Source organism: Hypanus sabinus, chromosome 8, assembly GCF_030144855.1.
Source record: "Hypanus sabinus isolate sHypSab1 chromosome 8, sHypSab1.hap1, whole genome shotgun sequence".
In the NCBI taxonomy this organism is placed as follows: domain Eukaryota; kingdom Metazoa; phylum Chordata; class Chondrichthyes; order Myliobatiformes; family Dasyatidae; genus Hypanus; species Hypanus sabinus.
In genome coordinates, this window is record NC_082713.1 from 15,222,789 (window position 1) to 15,241,661 (window position 18,873).

Genomic DNA, 18,873 nt, shown 5'->3' on the forward strand with positions numbered 1-18,873 from the left:
TCTCTATCCAGCAATGCTACCCCATCTCCTTTTCTTTCCTGTCTATCCCTCCTGAATATTGAATATCCCTGGATGTTGACCTCCCTTCCTTGGTCACCCTGGAGCCATGTCTCTGTGATCCCAACTATATCATATTCATTAATTACTATCTGCACATTCAATTCATCCACCTTGTTACGAATGCTCCTCGCATTGACACACAAAGCCTTCAGGCTTGTTTTTACAACACTCTTAGCCCTTATACAATTATGTTGAAAAGTGGCTCTTTTTGCATTTTGCCCTGGATTTGCCTGCCTGCCACTTATACTTTTCACCTTACTACCTTTTGCTTCTACCCTCATTTTACACCCCTCTCTCTCTCTCTCTACATTTGTTCCCATCCCCCTGCCACATTAGTTTAAAGCCTCCTGAACAGCAGTAGTAAATGCTCCCCCTAGGACATTGGTTCCAGTCCAGCCCAGGTGCAGACCGTCCTGTTTATACTGGTCCCACCTCCCCCAGAACTGGTTCCAATGCCCCAAAAATTTGAATCCCTCCCCCTTGTGATGCACCATCAATAACTCTTGGAGACATGAGGCGAGATATAGGCTTTTATTGGCTTGAAGAAAGAACAAGCAGCAATTGAACACTACACTACATCCTGGAGACTGAGGCTGGGGCAGTGTCGCCAATCGCCTTTATACCAGGGTCTGTTGGAGAAGCCACAGGAGCAGTCAGCGGGGGGACATATCCAGACAGGTATATGTAGTTAACCACACCTTGCACCATTTTTCAAGCCATGTATTCATCTGAAATATCCTCCTATTTCAACTCTGACTAGCACGTGGCACTGGTAGTAATCCAAAGATAATTACCTTTGTGGTCCTACTTTATAGTTTATCTCCTAACTCCCTAAATTCACCTTGTGGGACCTCATCCCGTTTTTTACCTATATCATTGGTACCTATGTGCACCACGACCACTGGCTGTTCACCCTCCCATTCCAGAATGTCATGCAGCCGCTCAGAGACATCCTTGACCCTTGCACCAGGAAGGCAACATACCATCCTGGAGTCTCGTTTGCGGCTGCAGAAACGCCTATCTATTCCGCTTACAATCGAATCCCCTATCACTATAGCTCTCCCACTCCTTTTCCTTCCCTCCTGTGCCGCAGAGCCACCCATGGTGCAATGAACTCGGCTGCTGCTGCCTTCCCTTGATGAGACATCTTCCCCAACAGTATCCAAAACAGTCTATTTGTTTAGGAGGGGTCCAGGGGCCAGACTAAGAGTGGTCCACCAGTCCTCCAGGTTCAGGGGTTTCTGCTCAGGGCTATCAACACTGACCGTTTGTGGTGAACTATGTGCCTGTCGGGACACGCCCCTGCTGACTGCTCCTGTGGCTCCTCCCACAGGCCCCTGTATAAAGGAGATCTGCGGCCTGACGCTCGGCCTCAGTCTCCAAGACATTGTATGATAGACACTCACTCCTGGTTCCTTCTTCCAGTCAATAAAAGCCGATATCTCGCCTTACGTCTCAGTGTGAGTTATTGATGGTGCATCACCGTTCAAAAAGAAATTATCATGGAAACCAGCAATGAAGAATTCTATATCTGTGTGCAACGGTATTCTTTAGTCTCCACTCAGGATTTGCATGACTGACAATAGTGCTAACCAATAGGAAGAAATTGGCATGATGCAGGAATCCCTGGAAAAAGTACCTTCATTGTTGCTCTAAACGTCAATGGAGTAATGGGCATTAAACTTAGTTGATTGATTGATGAGTAGATGATTAACTTTCTTCACATTCATCCCAATCCACAGTCCTACAATTAGGACATCCACTTTGGAAACCATTGAGGATTATGATGACTTACTGTGTTGGACTCTGGTCCATTGATCATCCTACATTTTGCAGTGCTGTGGAGCACCGAGGCTTACTTAGGACAGGCCAATATACACTCAGAAGCCACCTTATTAGATACACCTGGTCATTAATGCAAATATCTCAATCAGTCAATCATGTGACAGCAACTCAATGCATAAAATCATGCAGACAAGGTCAAGAGGTTTATTTGTTATTTAGAGCAAACATCAGTATAGGGAAGAAATGTGATCTGACTGGCTTTGACCATGGAATGATTGCTGATGCCTGTTGTGGTGCTTTGACTGTCTCAGAAACCACTGATGCCCTGGGATTTTCACTCACAACAGTCTCCAGAGTTTCCAGAGAATGGAGTAAAACACAAAATACATCCAGTGAGTGGGAGTTCTGTGGGTGAAAATGCCTTGTAAATGAGAGAGGTCAGAGGAGAATGGCCAGGCTGGTTCAAACTGACTGGAAGGCGACAGTAACTCAGATAGCCACTCATTACAAAAGTGGTGTGCAGAAGTGCAATTCTGGATGCACAACTCTTCAAACCTTGAGGTAGGTGAGCTACAACACCAGAAGACCATGAACATACACTCAGTGGACACTTTATAAGGCACAGGCCACGAAGTGTATGTGGAGAGTTTGGGGGGAGACCTCCCCCCCCCCCATGACGTCAATTGCTCTCATGACTGCTTTATCTGCAGATTATAGTGGCTGAAATCAGGAGTTAATCTTCAAGCGCTGGCACTGTCTCTGAGAATTGGCAGGGTAAAGCCATAACCGTTGCATCAGCTCCTGAAGGGAAATGCACATTTTAGACATTGTACTGTTTATAATGTATTCCTGGCTAACTTATGGAATTATTTTACAGGGTAGTAGTGTTATAGAAACATAGAAAACCTACAGCACAATACAGGCCATTTGGCGCACAAAGCTGTGCTGAGCATGTCCTTACTTTAGAAATTACCTAGGGTTACCCATAGCCCTCTATTTTTCTGAATTCTATGTACCTGTTCAGGAGTCTCTTAAAAGACCCTATCATATATACACCTCCACCACCATCACCGGCAGCCCATTCCATTTACTCACCACTTTCTGCATAAAAAACTTTCCCCTGATATCTCCTCTGTACCTGCTTCCAAGCACTTTAAAACTGTGCCCTCTCATGCTAGTCATTTCAGCCCTGGGGAAAAAGCCTCTGACTATCCACACGATCAATGCTTCTCATCATCTTATACACCTCTGTCAGGTCACCTCTCATCCTCCGTCACTCCAAGTAGAAAAAGCCAAGTTCACTCAACCTATTCTTATAAGACATGCTGTCCAATCCAGGCAACTTCCTTGTAAATCTCCTCTGCACCCTTTCTATGACTTCCACATCCTTCCTGCAGTGAGGTGACCAGAAATGAGCACAGTACTCCAAGTGGGTTATGTTCCACTTTGCTTAACATATCAAAATAGGGTGCAACCCAATTTCTAACAAATGACTTATTGTGTGAACAAAACAATCTGGGATAGAACATTTTAGGAACAATATCTTTCCCTCCAAGATACAATCCAGATGAAAGGTCTTGATCTGCAATATTTATTGTCTATTCACTCCAAAGAAACTGCCTGGCCTACTGAGTTTCTCCAATGCTTTTTGTGTGTTTCCAGATTCTAGCATCTACTATCTTTTATGTCTTCAATCTAATTCCAAGTCAGGAATTTCTATTGTCTATCTCTATAGCCTTCATTAAGATATTTTACGGTGAACAAACAGTGTTTGCTCAAAACATACAAAATACAGGAACTCAGCCATTCTGAACAGTCCATGAACACCACCTTGCTATAACATTTTTGCACTTTTTATTTATTTGTTCTAATCTAAAGTAATTTATATATCAAGCACAGTACTGCTGCCACAAAAAACACTATTTCGTGACATATGCAAGTGATAATAAATCTGATACTGATTCTGAAAACTTTGATACTGAGCTGTCTGCATTTAGCCTCGTACAGTGCAGTACAAAGGTCTTAGCTACACATATATAAATAGGGTGCATAAGTCTTTTGCAGAGTACTGTAGTAATTTTGTGTTGCACTGTACTGCTGTCGCAAAAAAAAAGAACAAATTTCATGACAAATGGGAGTGATGATAAACCCGATTCTGATATGGGTCTCTATTATGAACTGAGAGTGGGAAGTGGGAGAGGGGATTCATAGTTGGAAAAAGGGGAAGGGAGAGGGAAGGGAGCAGGAAGCACCAGAGCAACTTTCTGTAATAATCAATAAACCAATTATTTAGAATCAAATGACATTGCCTGGTGTCTCAGGGCTGTGTATGTCTGCATCTGCACCACCCCAGCTCCTGTGCATTTCATGGAATTAACTATTAATATTTGATTAACTGTCTTTTAAAGTGTTTTATAATATTTATAGATATAATTTTAACAACATGTTAAAATCATTATTGATTTGATTTTTGTTGATTGTTTTTGAATATCAGGAAACTTCTAATGTGCTTTAAGTACTCAACAGCTGGTAAAGCTTGAAGTTTGAGCTTTGCTGGATCTTAGGTTTCTTCCCTATCAAATGGGGGGGGGGGGGGGGTTCTGCCACTTATCGCACATCATTATTTTGCATTCCCTTTGCCATCAAGTTGACATCAGTGTGTGCAGCAAAAAAAGTTCCCTTGATAGCAAGTTATTAATTGCATGGTAAATTATTCTCTCATGTAGAAACTTATAGGTGTTTTACAGTAATTACGGTACTGAGTATAGCTATAATGCAAAGCTAAATAGATTTTAAGATATTTTATCTGGGGTTACATATCTTGAACAAATATCAAACTTCTTGGCTCAGTTTGGTGAACAGTCTTGTTTAACTGTAAAACTAAAATATAACTGCACTTTTCTTACTAAAATTCCACACATATAAAAGGCTAATAGCCTAATTTGCTGTAGTGATCAGTTGTTCCTCACATTTAGTATCTCCATTCTTCTTGTTATAATCATTACCTGTCTTTCATAACAATGACTAAGATTCCTAATAATTTAAGTTACACGCTTGAATCTATTTGGCCTTCTGTTAATTATTTGAGAGCATGTCTTAATAGTAAGGAATGCCATCCATATTCCTTTTTTATGAAAGCTCCTGAGTATTTCATGTTTTTTTCCTCTAATGCAAACATAATGTTCCACAGAGGAAAGTTTAATATCACGAAAATGAAAAAAAAATTCTCAAAATGCTAGAAAGTTGGAAACACTCGGCAGGTCAGACAGCATGTGTGGAGAAATAAAGAGCTAACATTTCACATCTTAGTTGAAGGGACCTGGAACTGAAAGATTAACTGTTCCTCTTAGCAATGATGCTCCCTGTTCCTGCTGATGTTTCTACTTTGATTTTAATTTTATATTGTGTTTAATATTGGTTGCATTTCATTTCACTGAATTGCCATTCTGACTGCACTGAGTATGATTACACTTGTTCCTTATTAGGAGCAGACTACATGAAATTTGGCACTCTTTTGATGGGCTGATTGCCTCCTTCTATACCATAATGACTCTTGTACTTTTTCTATAATAGATATCAGGGTTATCAGTATAACATAAGATGCATAACTAACTGGAATTCCAGGTCACTCCGAGCAATATTCCAAGAAATCAGCTTGCATTATACATTTCTGAAAAATTTAAAGGACCAAATGAAGAATTTAATAACTATTATTAGACCATTTATTATTTATATTATACTCTGAAGATATTTTTATTTCTTAAATGGATAGATAGAAAAACCTCAACATGAATAAGTAATCAAGTTCTTAAAATATTAAGAAAAGCATGTGATCTTGCTTATTATGGTGAATGGATTGATTTTGCATCTGATTGCAAGAAACCAGTTGCTTTCAAAGTTCAAAGTAAATTTATGTCACCACAGACAACCCTGAGAGTCATTCTTTTGTGGGTATGCTCAATAAATCCATAGTAGAATAATAGCCATAATAGAATCAATGAAAGACGGCACCAAATTGGGCTTTCAACCAGTGTGTAAAAGACAACAAACTACGCAAGTACAAAAGGAAAGAAATAATAATAATAATAAATAAATAAATAATAAATATCGAGAACATGAGATGAAGAGTTGTTGAAAATGAGTCCATACGTGGTGGAAACATTTCAATGATGAAGCAAGTGAAATTGAGTAAAGTAATCCCATTTGGTTCATCTTAATTATTTTAATAAAAAAAATAGATAATCGAAAGTCCTCTAGTGTGAAATGCCTGGAGTATTCCATTGATAATAGAATCAAGGAAAGGCCGTACACAACAGAATAGAAAAACAACCAAAGTAAAAAAAGGCAACAAACTGCGCAAGTACAAAATACCAAACAAACAAATAAATAAATAGATAGATAGATAGATAGATAAATAAATAAATTGATTAATAAATGAATGAATGAATAAATAAATAGATAAGCAATCAATATTGAGAGCATATGTTGAAGAGCTTCATAAACAAGTCTGTATCCAAACTGTGTGTGTGATTCTCCCTTCATGCAACATTACGATTCCAGCCTTTATCACACAGACTATATGTTCATTGCTGGTACTGTGCATGCAGACACTCAGATGACATCTGGAACAGTAAGCCCTTAATAAATTGCCCATTGCTTTAGCACATATTAAATCCCTAATGTACTGGTTATGGCCTCCATAATGTACTGGTTAGGCACAGGATTACGTTCAGCCAGAGACTCATTCCACCGAGATGCAACACTGAGCGTCATAGGAAGTCATTCCTGCCTGTGGCCATCAAACTTTACAACTCCTCCCTCGGAGTGTCAGACACCCTGAGCCAATAGGTTGGTCCTGGACTTATTTCCACTGGGTATAATTTACTTATTATTATTTAATTATTTATGGTTTTATATTGCTATATTTCTACACTATTCTTGGTTGGTGCAACTGTAACAAAACTTAATTTCCCTCAGGAATCAATGAAGTATGTCTGTCTGTAAATTTGGCCATGGCTTTACAATTAATTGGAATCTCTTGTAATACTTTTGGGGTGTTATTTTAGATTCATGGGAATGATCCCAGGATTGAATGGGTTGAGGAGTGTTTGATGGCTCTGGGCATTTTCCCTCTGGAGTTTAGAAGAATGTGGGGGGATCTCATTGAAACCTATCAAATACTGAACGGCTTCGTCAGAATGGACATGAAGAGGATGCTTCCTATGGTGGGGTATCAGAAGAAACAGACTCAGAAAACATGAGGAAATCTGCAGATGCTGGAAATTCAAACAACACACATAAAATGCTGGGGGAACACAGCAGGCCAGGCAGCATCTATAGGGAGAAGTCCTGATGAAGGGTCTCGGCCCGAAACATCAACAGTGCTTCTTCCTATAAATGCTGCCTGGACTGCTGCGTTCCACCAGCATTTTGTGTCAGAATACAAGAATGTTCCTTTAGAACAGAGATGAGGTAGAATCTCTTTCACCAGGGGTTGGTGAATCTGTGATGAGTTACCACAAGTTGCTCTAGAGGCCAAGTCATTTGGGTACATTTAAAACAGAGGTTGATAAGATCCTGATTAGTAAGGAGTTTGAAGGTCATGGAGAGAATGAGTCTGAGAGGGATAATAAAGCAGCTATGATAGAATTGCAGAGCTGACTAGATGGGCTGAATTGCCTAATTCTGCTCGTATGTGTTATGGTTTATGGTCCTATTTAGGATTAACATTCATCACCGTTGTTTTAATATTTTAACTCTGTGGGGTAATGTTAGAAAAATAACGTTCCTCCCTTGTTGCAGAAACTCGACGTACTGTATGAAGGTGACGATGTCCCTGATGGTGGCAGAAAACGACTCAGGACTTTGCTACAACAGTATGATCAGAAATTTGGAGAAAGCTGAAATTACTAAAAGCAAAGAGATCTTCTGCCCAGATATTGAAGACTTCATCACAACTGATCAAGATATTGATATTGTTTGGTACAAGGTAAAAACAAACACTTTGAATAAATCAAATCAGTTACTATAACATAACTGTTATGAGACTTTTTCCTGATGTTACACTCCATTCATTAAAATGATGTAACCTGTATATGATGAGGGGGATCTCATTGAAACCTATCAAATATTAAAAGGCTTGGACAGAGTGGACAGTGATAGTATATTTTCTAACGTGAGGAAAGTCTAGGAACAGAGAGAAGACCTCCAATTAGAAGGACATCGTTTAGAACAGAGATGATAAAAGATTTCTTTAAGGAGAGAGTGCTGAATCTGTGGAATTAATTACCATGCACAGCTGTGGAGGTCAAGTCATTGGATTTATCGTGGCAAGCATTTGGTCCATGAGGCCAGATGAGAAAGCTCTTTTAACTCAACAACTGTTTTTATTGTGAGAAGTACAGAAACAAACCAGATGCAATGGCCCAGGGAGGGAACCCACTCAGTCACATACAGACGGTGAAGGTGATTATTGCACATCCCAGTTACAGTAAGGGTGACCCACAAACACACATGTGAATAACTGTATAACCCAAGCCAAAAGGTAACTATAAATGAACTTGAACATCACACCATAATCCCATAACAGTATTTTAACACAAGAACAATAAATAGTGCTGGCCAGTATAAACACTGGGTTGGGCTGTCGACCATACTCCCCCAGCCTCCCGGAGCACAACATTGTCCCCATCTGAGAGGTCAGTTTTCCCCTGTAACTCCAGAGTCCACAACAAAGTCCAAAAGTCCTGGTGGGGGGGCAACATTACCTCATGGGGTGCTCAGGAATTTCTGGAGGCACTGTTTGCTGAGGTAAGAGACAGGGCACCTAGAGTGTCACTTCCTTCCTTCAGTCTCACCAGGTCGGTGGTGACCAAGGTCCAATATGGTGCCCGCTGGTCCCAGTGCAGCACGACGGCAATTTTACCCAGTATACCACATTGGAGATGCAGTTGAGCCTTTCCAGTGGCTTTCCAGATTGGGGAATAGTCCCACCTTCCATGTGGGGCAGCGACCCTTACTGGGGTCCCCACCAGGTACTGCTGCATTAGTACCCCTGCCCCTTCTAGGATGTGCAAACATCAAAGCAGGGCACCAACAGCTCCACGCCCTACCCGTGCCCAGGCCAGTAGGAGCATTCACACAGTTTGCCCAATGTCTTTGTGACCTCAAAATGAGCAACCCAACCCCCCTCCCCCAGGCTTTGCACCGACCGCAGCACCCTGGTGCAGAGCCCCTCAGGGGACCACCAGCTGCAGGAGATGCCTGAACCCATCGGGAAACTGCCACGGCCAGAACAACAACTCCAGCATTCCCCACTGAGCTCTGGATCCAGGACGGAGACCTCTGCCCACTCCGGCCGCCATCCCACACTCAGCCAGCTGCTCACCTGGGCCGGCATGAGATCGCTGACCTGCCCACTACTCAGGTTCTTGTCAATGGTGGAAAGGTCTACCTGAACATTGCTTCCACCACTTGCCCTCGGTTCTGCTGGGGTGTGCTGCCCTGCAGCGGGCTGCGGTGAGACCGGTGGCAGTTGTTGCTGCTCCAGGAGATGCCCTGCCGGAGAGCCACAGGTTTGGTGCTAATGCAGAGTGTTGCCCCCTGACACATCCTCACAGGCCCCCCCCCCCACCCCAGCAGCTCGTCAGCTCCAGCCCAGTGCTGCAGGACTCCAGATGTCAGCTGGCCCTACCTCGTGCCCCACTGTGTTTTTCCCCACTGCAATGCACAGCCTCCTCTTCCCTCGCATCGCTGCACGAGCACAGGTGACCATAGCTGACTGGATTGCCATTGTTGACCACCCAGGCGGGATGCCTGATCCGTTGTTGTGGGGAACACCCGGACAGATGGTGGTGATAGTTGACCCCATGTTCACTAAAGCATGACATTTGATGCCCTGCAAGCGGCCCACCCAGAGAGCAACCATGGAGAGATTCTGCTGGAGGTCTCAGGCAGCGCCGCCCACTTGGTGTTTCCTGATGGTTGTACGGGGATGTGCTGTGGCGATGTTCAGGCCTTTCTCATGGGCTCTGCATCTTCAGTTTCCTGCTCTGCCTGGGCTTTTGGAAATGCTAGAACACTTTGGGATGCTAAAATTGCTTCTGTCATTTCCACCTCAGCCGGCGCCTCATCTAGTGATGATGGTGATGTCAGGCAAACATGTTGCCGAAAGTGCTCCGGCATCGGTGCCTTTTCAGAGGCATGGAGGGCAAGCTGTTACTGGGCCGTGGGAGAGAACTGGGGGGTAGCCATGCTGAGCACAGTGATTGAGGTCTGCTGTGAACACCCCCAGGCTTTCTCCCACCTGGCGCTGTCTGCTGCCTAGTTCTTCCCTCATTGCTTCTTCCAACAGCCTCTGCTCAAAACGTCGCTCCAGCACTGCTATGAGGGCCCTGTTGTCATGCTAAGATAAGGAGGGTCTGCAGGGCATCCCCCCCAGCGCCAGGGCAAGGAGCACTGCCGTCTTGGTGGGGCTCCACCCATGGTGCCATGTGGCAAGCTTGACATGCACCAGGAAAGGCTCCAGGTGGCTGGTACCATTGTACCTGGGGCTTCAGGGTGGACCTCGTGCTGTTTATTCCTGAGGCCCATTGGTTTGGTGGTAGTGGTGCTGCCTGCCATGTTCCCGTCCTCCCATGGGAGCCTGGATACGCTTGCTCCATCGGGCTTCCCTGGGATGGCACAATGTTTCGTTCCCTTGCTCTCCTTCTGGGTACGCCCTCATGAGCCCAGCCCAGTGGTGCAGGGCAGTCAGACTGCTCAGTCCTTCAACCCGCTCCCTGGGTCTTAAGGTGCTCTGTCTGATGTTGTAGCTCTTCAATCTCACTGTCAAATTCTGATCCCACTCTCGAAACCAATTGTGGCAAGCCGTTGGCTCATGATAACAAACAAGTAAGCTCATTTAACTCAGCTGCGGGTTTTATTGCAACAAGCACAAAAGCAGAGCGGGCGCTATGGCCTAGGGAGAGAATACACTCAGTCGCATACAGACAGGGGAGGTGATTATTATACGCCCCGGTTACAGTCAGGGTGACTCACAAACACACAAGCAAGTAACTGTAAACCCAAGCTAAAATGTAACAATAAATGAACTTGAACATCCTACCATAATCCCACAGAAACACTTAGTCACAAGAACATTGAATAGCGCCGGTCATTAGGAATCCTGGGGCAGGCTGTAGACCACGTACACCCACCCCGCCCCCCACACTGAGTGCCACAATATTTAAAATGAGGTGGTTGATAGGTTCTTGAATTCTCTGGGCATCAAGAGTTAAGGGATGAGGCAGGAGAATGGAGTTAAGAAAGATAATAAATCGGACTTGATAGAATCAAAAAGCAGACTCATTGGTCTGAATGATATAATTCTGTTCTTTGTCTTGTGGTCTAAATCAACCCAATTGCTTTAACACAGCTGAAGCAGGAGTTTGTCTTGAAGTCACTTTCCTTTCAATAAAATGATGTAACCTGTCCTGCCATGCAGTATCCACCCTGCCTAAGCATGCCCAGACAAGATAGAAAACTTGGCAACTTATATTGTGGGCAACATTTCAATTGACTTGAATTATAAGTTAAAATAATTAACTCATAATAATTAAGATAATAATAATTAAAAGGATTTTTAAAAATGGTGCATGATAGTGAAATTCCATGATGATTTTCATAATCAGCAGCCCAAAATCCATATGGTATACCCAAAAGTATTCAGGAAGCAAAATCTTTGATGTACAGTGATATCTGCCTTCACACCCATCCTACTGTTTACCATAAGTATGATTATTTTCTAAGGTACAATATACCACCAAAAACCCACTGCATCTCTGCTGGCTGAAATAGTTCACCGCCTAATCTCACTTTCCATTCCTAAGGCCAAAGGGTTGCAGAGACACAGTGTGGTAAATGGCCTTCCGTTCTGTAACTTGCTGTAATGCAATCACGCTTGTCCAGTCAAACTTCCTGTCAAATGTAAACCAACAAAATGCTGGAGGTACTCAGCAATTAGTCAGCAACTATGGAGGGAAATAAACATTCGACCTTTCAGTGTAAGCCCCTTCATTAGTCCTGATAAAGAGTCTCAGCCATAACATCAACTGGTTATTCCCCTCCATAGATGCTGCCTGACCTGTTGAGTTTCTCTAGCAGTTTATGTGTGTTGCTGTGGATTTCAGTCATTTGCAGAATCTGTAAATTCTCTAGTGTTGTCCACATTGCGAGTTAGAAGAAGCAAATTACATCGTGGAAGACAGTTTTGTGGGGTCTGATTTAGATTGTTATTTTTACAATTACAGTGCTGAAGTGGTTTCTGCTATAATTTGTGAACTGTTTAAACAATGTTATTAAAATGTTGCACAGAGGAAATTGAAAATAGATTTGGAGGAATTATGTGCAAGGGCAGGATGTACATGCGGAGGTGTAAGAAAATGCATAATGCCATAGGAACCAGAGAGCTGCACATACAGTGGAATCAAATGAAAAATAGAATTACAGGCTGGAAGTATCCAGTCAATGTGAAAGTTTGGAAATGGCAGGTCAGATCCCATTGCTTCACCATGGCCCTTTGGGTCTTCAGGCTTAATATTGTAATACTCTTTGTTGACAACAGCTAGGATTTCAATGTCATCATTCCCTCAAAACTAATCAATAAGCTTCAAGAGCTTGGCCTCAATACCTTGTGTAATCGGATCCTCAATCTCCTCACTTGCACACCCCACTCAGTTTGGATTGGCAAAAACTGCTCATCCACAACCTCCATCAGTTCAGTTCCTCTGCAAGGCTGTGTACTTAGCCCCCTGCTTGGCTCACTTCATACCATAACTGTGAGGCTAAGCACAACTCCAATTCCATATTAAATTTTACTGTCAACACCAATATTGTTGGCTGAGTCAAAGGTGATGACAAATCAGCATATAGGAGGGAGACTGAAAGTCTGGCTGAGGGGGGCCATAACAACAACAGTCTCTCTCTCAATGTCAGCAATATCAAGGAGCAGATCAAGATCCATGAGCCAGTCCTCATCAGGGAATCACAGGTGGAGATGGTCAGCAACCTTAAACTCCTCAGTGTTGTTACTCCGGAGGATCTGTCCTGGGCCCAACACACGATGAAACCATGGCAGTGCCTCTGCTTCTGTGGAAGTTTGCCAAGATTCGACATGACATGTAAAACTTCAACAAACTGCAATAAATCTGGGGTGGAGAGTATATTGCATCATTGCCTGGTATGGAAGTACCAATGCCCTTGAATGGAAAATCCTTCAAAAAGTAATGGATGTGCCCAGTCCATCACAGGTAAAGCCCCCACCCCCCACCTGCCATCACCACAATTAAGCACATCTACACAGAGCGCTGTAGCAGGAGAGCAGCATCAAGAACCCCCACCAACAAGGCCATGCTCTCTTCTCACTATTGCCATTAGGAAGAAGGTACAGAAGCTTCAGGATTCACATCACCAGGTTCAGAAACAGTTATTACCCCTCCTCAATCATCAGGCTCCTGAACAAGTTGGAATAACTTCACTTGCTCCATCACTGAATTGTTCCCACAACCTATGGACTCAACTAGAAGGACTCTTCAACTCATGTTCTCGATATTTATTGTTTATTTATTTATCTACCTATGTATCTATCTATCTGTCTATCTATCTATTTATTTATTTATTTATTTGTCTATTTATCTATTTATTTATTTATTTATTTATTTATTTATTTATTTATTTATCTATCTATCTATCTATCTATCTATCTATCTATCTATCTATCTATCTATCTATCTATCTATCTATCTATCTATCTATCTATCTATCTATCTATCTATCTATCTATCTATTTATTTATTTATTTATTTATTTATTTATTTATTTATTGTTTGTATTTACACAGTTTGTTGGCTTTTTCATATTGGGTGTCTGCCCATCCTGTTAGATGCAGTCTTTGTGTATATCTGCAAAAAAACACATCTCAGCTTTATATATGGTGACATACTGGGACTTTGATAATAAATTTACTTTGAACTTTTTAAAGGTGGGTGGTGAGAAAATGGGTTTGAATTTAATGATCAAAGGAGTACTGACAACCTGGCATTGAACTTGCTCTGGCAATACAAGGAGTGCTGTCACAAGAAAGCAGTAGCCATCATCAAGGACCCCCACCACCCTGGCCATGCTCTCTTCTTGCTGCTGCCACCAAGAATGAGTTTCAGGAGCCAAATTTCCCACATCTCCAGGAACAGAAGCAGTGATCCATCACCCATCAGTCTCTGGAACCAGAGGGAATAACTTCACTCAACGTCACTCATTCCAATACTGAACTATTAATTCCACAACCTATTGCTCACTTTCAAGGACCCTAAAATACATATTCTCAAATTTTATTTATTTTGATATCTTTTCTCATTTTATATTTCCACGGTTTGTCGTCCTTTGCACATTGGTTGTTTGTCATTTGTTGTGTGCGGTTTTTCATTGATTCTCTTGTGTTTCTTTGTACTTACTTTGAATGTCCACATGAAAATGAATTTCAGAGTATGCATATCATATACGGACAGGATAACCAATGAAGAAGTTCTGCAGAGAACAAAATCAAAATGTAAATCACTTTTTTAAAAAAATCAGAAAACAGCAATCGAAATTCTTTGGACACATCATGCAAAGAGAGACATTAGAACATTTAGTTACAACTGGTAAGCTGGAGGGAAAAAGAAGCAGAGCCTGACAGAGAATGAGAATGATAGACGGATTAACATCAGGGTTAGAAACAGGGGAGGCAACAACTACAACTTGGAGGGTCAGGGACCGTGATGACATGATCGCCCACGCCGAATGGCAAGGCACCTGAACTAACATGGTAACATATATGTATTCTGATCATAAATTTGCATTGAACTGAATTTTGAATAATAATGGTTATTGTAGAAGTAGAATGTTGCCTTATTTATAGAACATTAAACCTGGATACAGTACAGACCCTTTGACCAACGATGTTTTGCTGACTTTTTAACTTGCTCTAAGATTAATTTAACCCTTCCCTCCATCATAGCTCTCCATTAATCTATCATCTATGTGCCTATCTAAGGGTTTCTTACATGAATCAAATGTACCTGTCTCTATTATCAGCCTGGCAGTGCATTCTATGCACTCACCACTATCTATGTAAAAGAACTTACCTCTAATATCCCTCTATATTTTCCTCTGATCACCTTAAAATTATAAATACAAGAGATTGTGCAAATGCTGGAAATCCAGTGTAACACACACAAAATTTCTCTCCGCTGGTGCTGCCTGACCTGCTGAGTCCCTCCAACAATTTGTGTGTGTTATCTTAAAATAATGTCCCCTCATGTTGGATATTTCTGCCCTGCAAAAAAATCTTGGCTGTCCTCTCAATCTATGCCTCTTATCATCTTGTACAGCTCTATCAAGTTATTTCTCATCCTCCTTTGCTCCAAAGGGAAAAGCCTTAGCTTACTCACCCTATCCTCATAAGACAACTTATGGTTGCAGAGATAGAAGATTTAAATTTGAGATAATTAAACCTCATGCAAGGCCAAGAATTTCATTCACTTACAGATCTTCCATCACAGTTAACAAGTGTCCCTTTGGATGATTATCCAACAAAATGTGATTCTGCAGGATATGAGGATAAATTAGTTCATTTGCTGATTAAATATTAAAGCTTTGATCATTTTCTTATTGACTCTACATGTACATTGCTTGCAAAGGTAAATTTTAATAACTATCCCTAATGGTCCTTAAAAGGGGAGATCAGCATCATCCTCCTGAATTATTACAAAGAATGTTGAAATATTAACACTTTGCTAACTTGTGTGAATGATGTGGAAAGCTATTGAAAATTGGAATGAATACATTGGTGGTGGTGGCATCCGTCGGTCTCGAGAGACCATGGATCTGCTCCTGGAGCTTCCAGGGCGTAGGCCTGGGCAAATTACATTGGTAGCATTCAATATTATCCTGATGTGATTTTTTTTTGTGGGGATTTTGAATTTGGTTGCACCAAGACTTTCATAGTCTTGTACAATGGATGATAGGTAAAGGGTGAGGTTTGATGTGGCTGTTCAGTCTTATGTTTGGTCTGTAGAATTTGCTGTTGGAGGACATTGGAACTTGACAAGCCAGTGTGTGGGTTGATTTGGTTCTTACACACATAGAGTCATCAGGTTGTAAAAGGCCACAGCACAGATGAAGGCTGTTTGGCCTATCTAGTCTGTGCTGAAATGTTTCTGTGCTTAGTCCCATTGACCACACTTGGAAGATAGCCCTTCATACCCCTCCCATCCATGTAGTTATCCAAACTTCCTTTACGTGTTGCAATCGAACTTGCATCCGGCACTTCTGCTGATAGCTCATTCCATAAGCTGAATGAAGAAGTTCTCCCTCAAGTTCCATTTAAATATTTCACCTTTCACCCTTAACCAATTATTTCTCGTTTCAGCCTCACCCAACCTTCATGTAAAAACCTGCTTACATTTTCCCGTCAAAATTTTTGTATATCTTTGTATACTTCACTCCTAAGTTATTCAGTCATTTCCTATTATTCAGGTCCTCAAATCCCAGCAACATTCTTGTAACTTTTTTTTCCAAACTTATTGAAAAATTTCCTATAGGTAGATAGCATTGGAATTCTTTGAAGATAGAACAAGCAGAATAGACAAAGGAGAATTGGTTGATTTTGTGTACTTGGATTTTCAGAAGGCCATTGACAAGTTGCCATACATAAGGCTGCTTAACAAGTTATGAGCCCATGATATTACAGGAAAGATTCTAGTATGGATAAAGCAGTGGCTGATTGGCAGGAGACAAAGAGTGGGAATCAAAAGAAACCTTTTCTGACTGTCTGTTGGAGACTAGTGGTGTTCCACAGGGGTCTGTGTGTTGAGTTTTATTTTATATGTCAATGATTTGGATGATGGATTGATAGCTATATTGCAAAGTTTGCAGATGATATGAAGATAGGTAGAGGGGCAGTTAGTTTTGAGGAAATAAAGAGGCTACGGAAGGACTGAGAAAGATTAGGAGAATGGGCAAAGGAATGGCAGATGGAATACAATGTCAGGAAGTGTATGGTCGTGCACTTTGGTAGAAGAACTGAAAGGGTCAACTATTTTCTAAATGGACAGAAAAATACAGGTACCAGGGGACGTGGAAGACCTTGTGCAGGATTCCCTAAAGGTTAACTTGCAGGTTGAGGCTGTGGTGAGGAAGGCAAATGCAATGTTACCATTCATTTTGAAGAAGACTCGAATATAAAAGCAAGGATGTAACGTTGAGATTTTATAAAGCACCAGTGATGCCTTACTGGGAGTATTGTGAGCATCTCTGGGCTCCTTATCTTAGAAAGGATGTGCTGAAACTGGAGAGGGTTCAAAGGAGGTTCATGAAAATGATTCCAGGATTGAACGGCTTGTCATAGGAAGAACATTTGAAGGTTCGGGGCCTGTAGGCACTAGAATTCAGGAGAATGAGGGGTGACCTCTTTGAAACCTATTGAATGGTGAAAGGCCTTGATAGAGTGGGTGTGGAGTGGATGTCTTCCATGGTGGGAGAGTCTAAGACTAGGGGACACACCCTCAGAATAGAGGATTGCCCTTTTAGAATGGATATTAAGAGGAATATCTTAAGCCAGAGTGCAGTGAATCTTTGGAATTCTTTGCCACAAGCAGCTGTGGAGGTCAAGTCATTATGTATACTTAAGGCAGAGGTTAATATATTCTTGATTAGTCAAGGCATGAAGGGATATGGAGAGATGGCAGGAAATTGGGGCTGAGAGGAAGCCATGATGAATCAGTTGAACAGACTTGATGGGTCAATTGGTCTAATTCTGCTCCTATATCTTATGGTCTTATAATAACCAGAACTACACAGAATGCTCCAAATTAATCCTCACCAATGTCTCATAGAAATTCAACATAGCATCCAGACTCCTGTACTCAGTACTCTATGAAGTCCACTGTGCCACAAGCTCACTCTGTGACACTATCTACCTGAGATGCCACTGTCAATGCATCATGTATCTGTATCCCCAGAGCCCTTTGTTCTACTGTACTTGTCATTGTCCTACCATTCAATGTGTGAAACCTACCATGGTCTGTCCTCACACTTGTCCTCACACTGTCCAACACCTCACACTTGCCTGCGTTAAATTTCATCCACTAGTTTCCAGCCCGTTTTCCAGCTGATCCACACGCCACTGCAAGCCCTGAGGGCTTTCACTGTCCACAATGCCTCCAACTGGGTCAAATCATTCAGATTGTTGATATAGATGACAACAACAATGGACCCAGCATTGATCCCTGCAGCACATTGCTCAGACAGTGAGAGAGGCAACCATTACTACCGCTGTCTGGCTTCTCCCTATAAGCCAACGTTGACTCCAGTTTACTACCACATTCTGAATGCCAAGTGATTAAACCTTCTTGACCAATTTCCCATGTGACACTTATTCCTCAGTGTGTGCATGACCTCCTTGTGTCCCTACCAAGACAGCTCAGATCTCTGGGTGTTTTCCAAGATGCTTCTAAAGTATTTGAAGAATTTCCCATGAATGTGGAGCAGCTTATATTGGCCTTATGGGACACACAGTGGAATCACACAACAAGGAGCAGAGGAGGTGTATAGGTTTGGGTTACCCACAGAAATTGGCATTAACAGCACAAAAAAATTGTGCCATGCCAATGACTTTTGGGATCACCTGGCAAAGGAAGCCATTGAAATAAAACTAGAGGAAAAGAATTTTAACAAAGACGAAGGACGAAGGTCACACTCTAAGTAGGAACTGGAATTTAATTGTAAAGAAGGCAGGAGAGCGGAAACACAATTAGATGAGGACTTACTAATTAGGAGGGATGGACTACAGGGGTATAATACCACCAGACCAGACATGTCTGGGCATTAGAAACATAGAAAACCTACAGCACAATACAGGCTCTTCGTTGAGCTAAACATGTCCCTACCTTAGAAATTTCTTTTCTTACCCATAGCCCTCTATTTTTCTAAGCTCCATGTACCTATCCAAAA

At 42.0% G+C, this 18,873-nt stretch overlaps 1 protein-coding gene across 1 annotated transcript in view; it reads left to right on the plus strand.

The window, feature by feature from the left end:
- il1rapl2 (interleukin 1 receptor accessory protein-like 2) overlaps nucleotides 1–18,873 on the plus strand; it is a 658,932-nt gene that overhangs the window by 89,318 nt on the left and 550,741 nt on the right. The window contains exon 3 of the mRNA XM_059976475.1: nucleotides 7,648–7,834. Within this exon, the coding sequence (XP_059832458.1) occupies nucleotides 7,648–7,834 (187 nt within the window). The remainder of the gene's footprint in view (nucleotides 1–7,647; nucleotides 7,835–18,873) is intronic.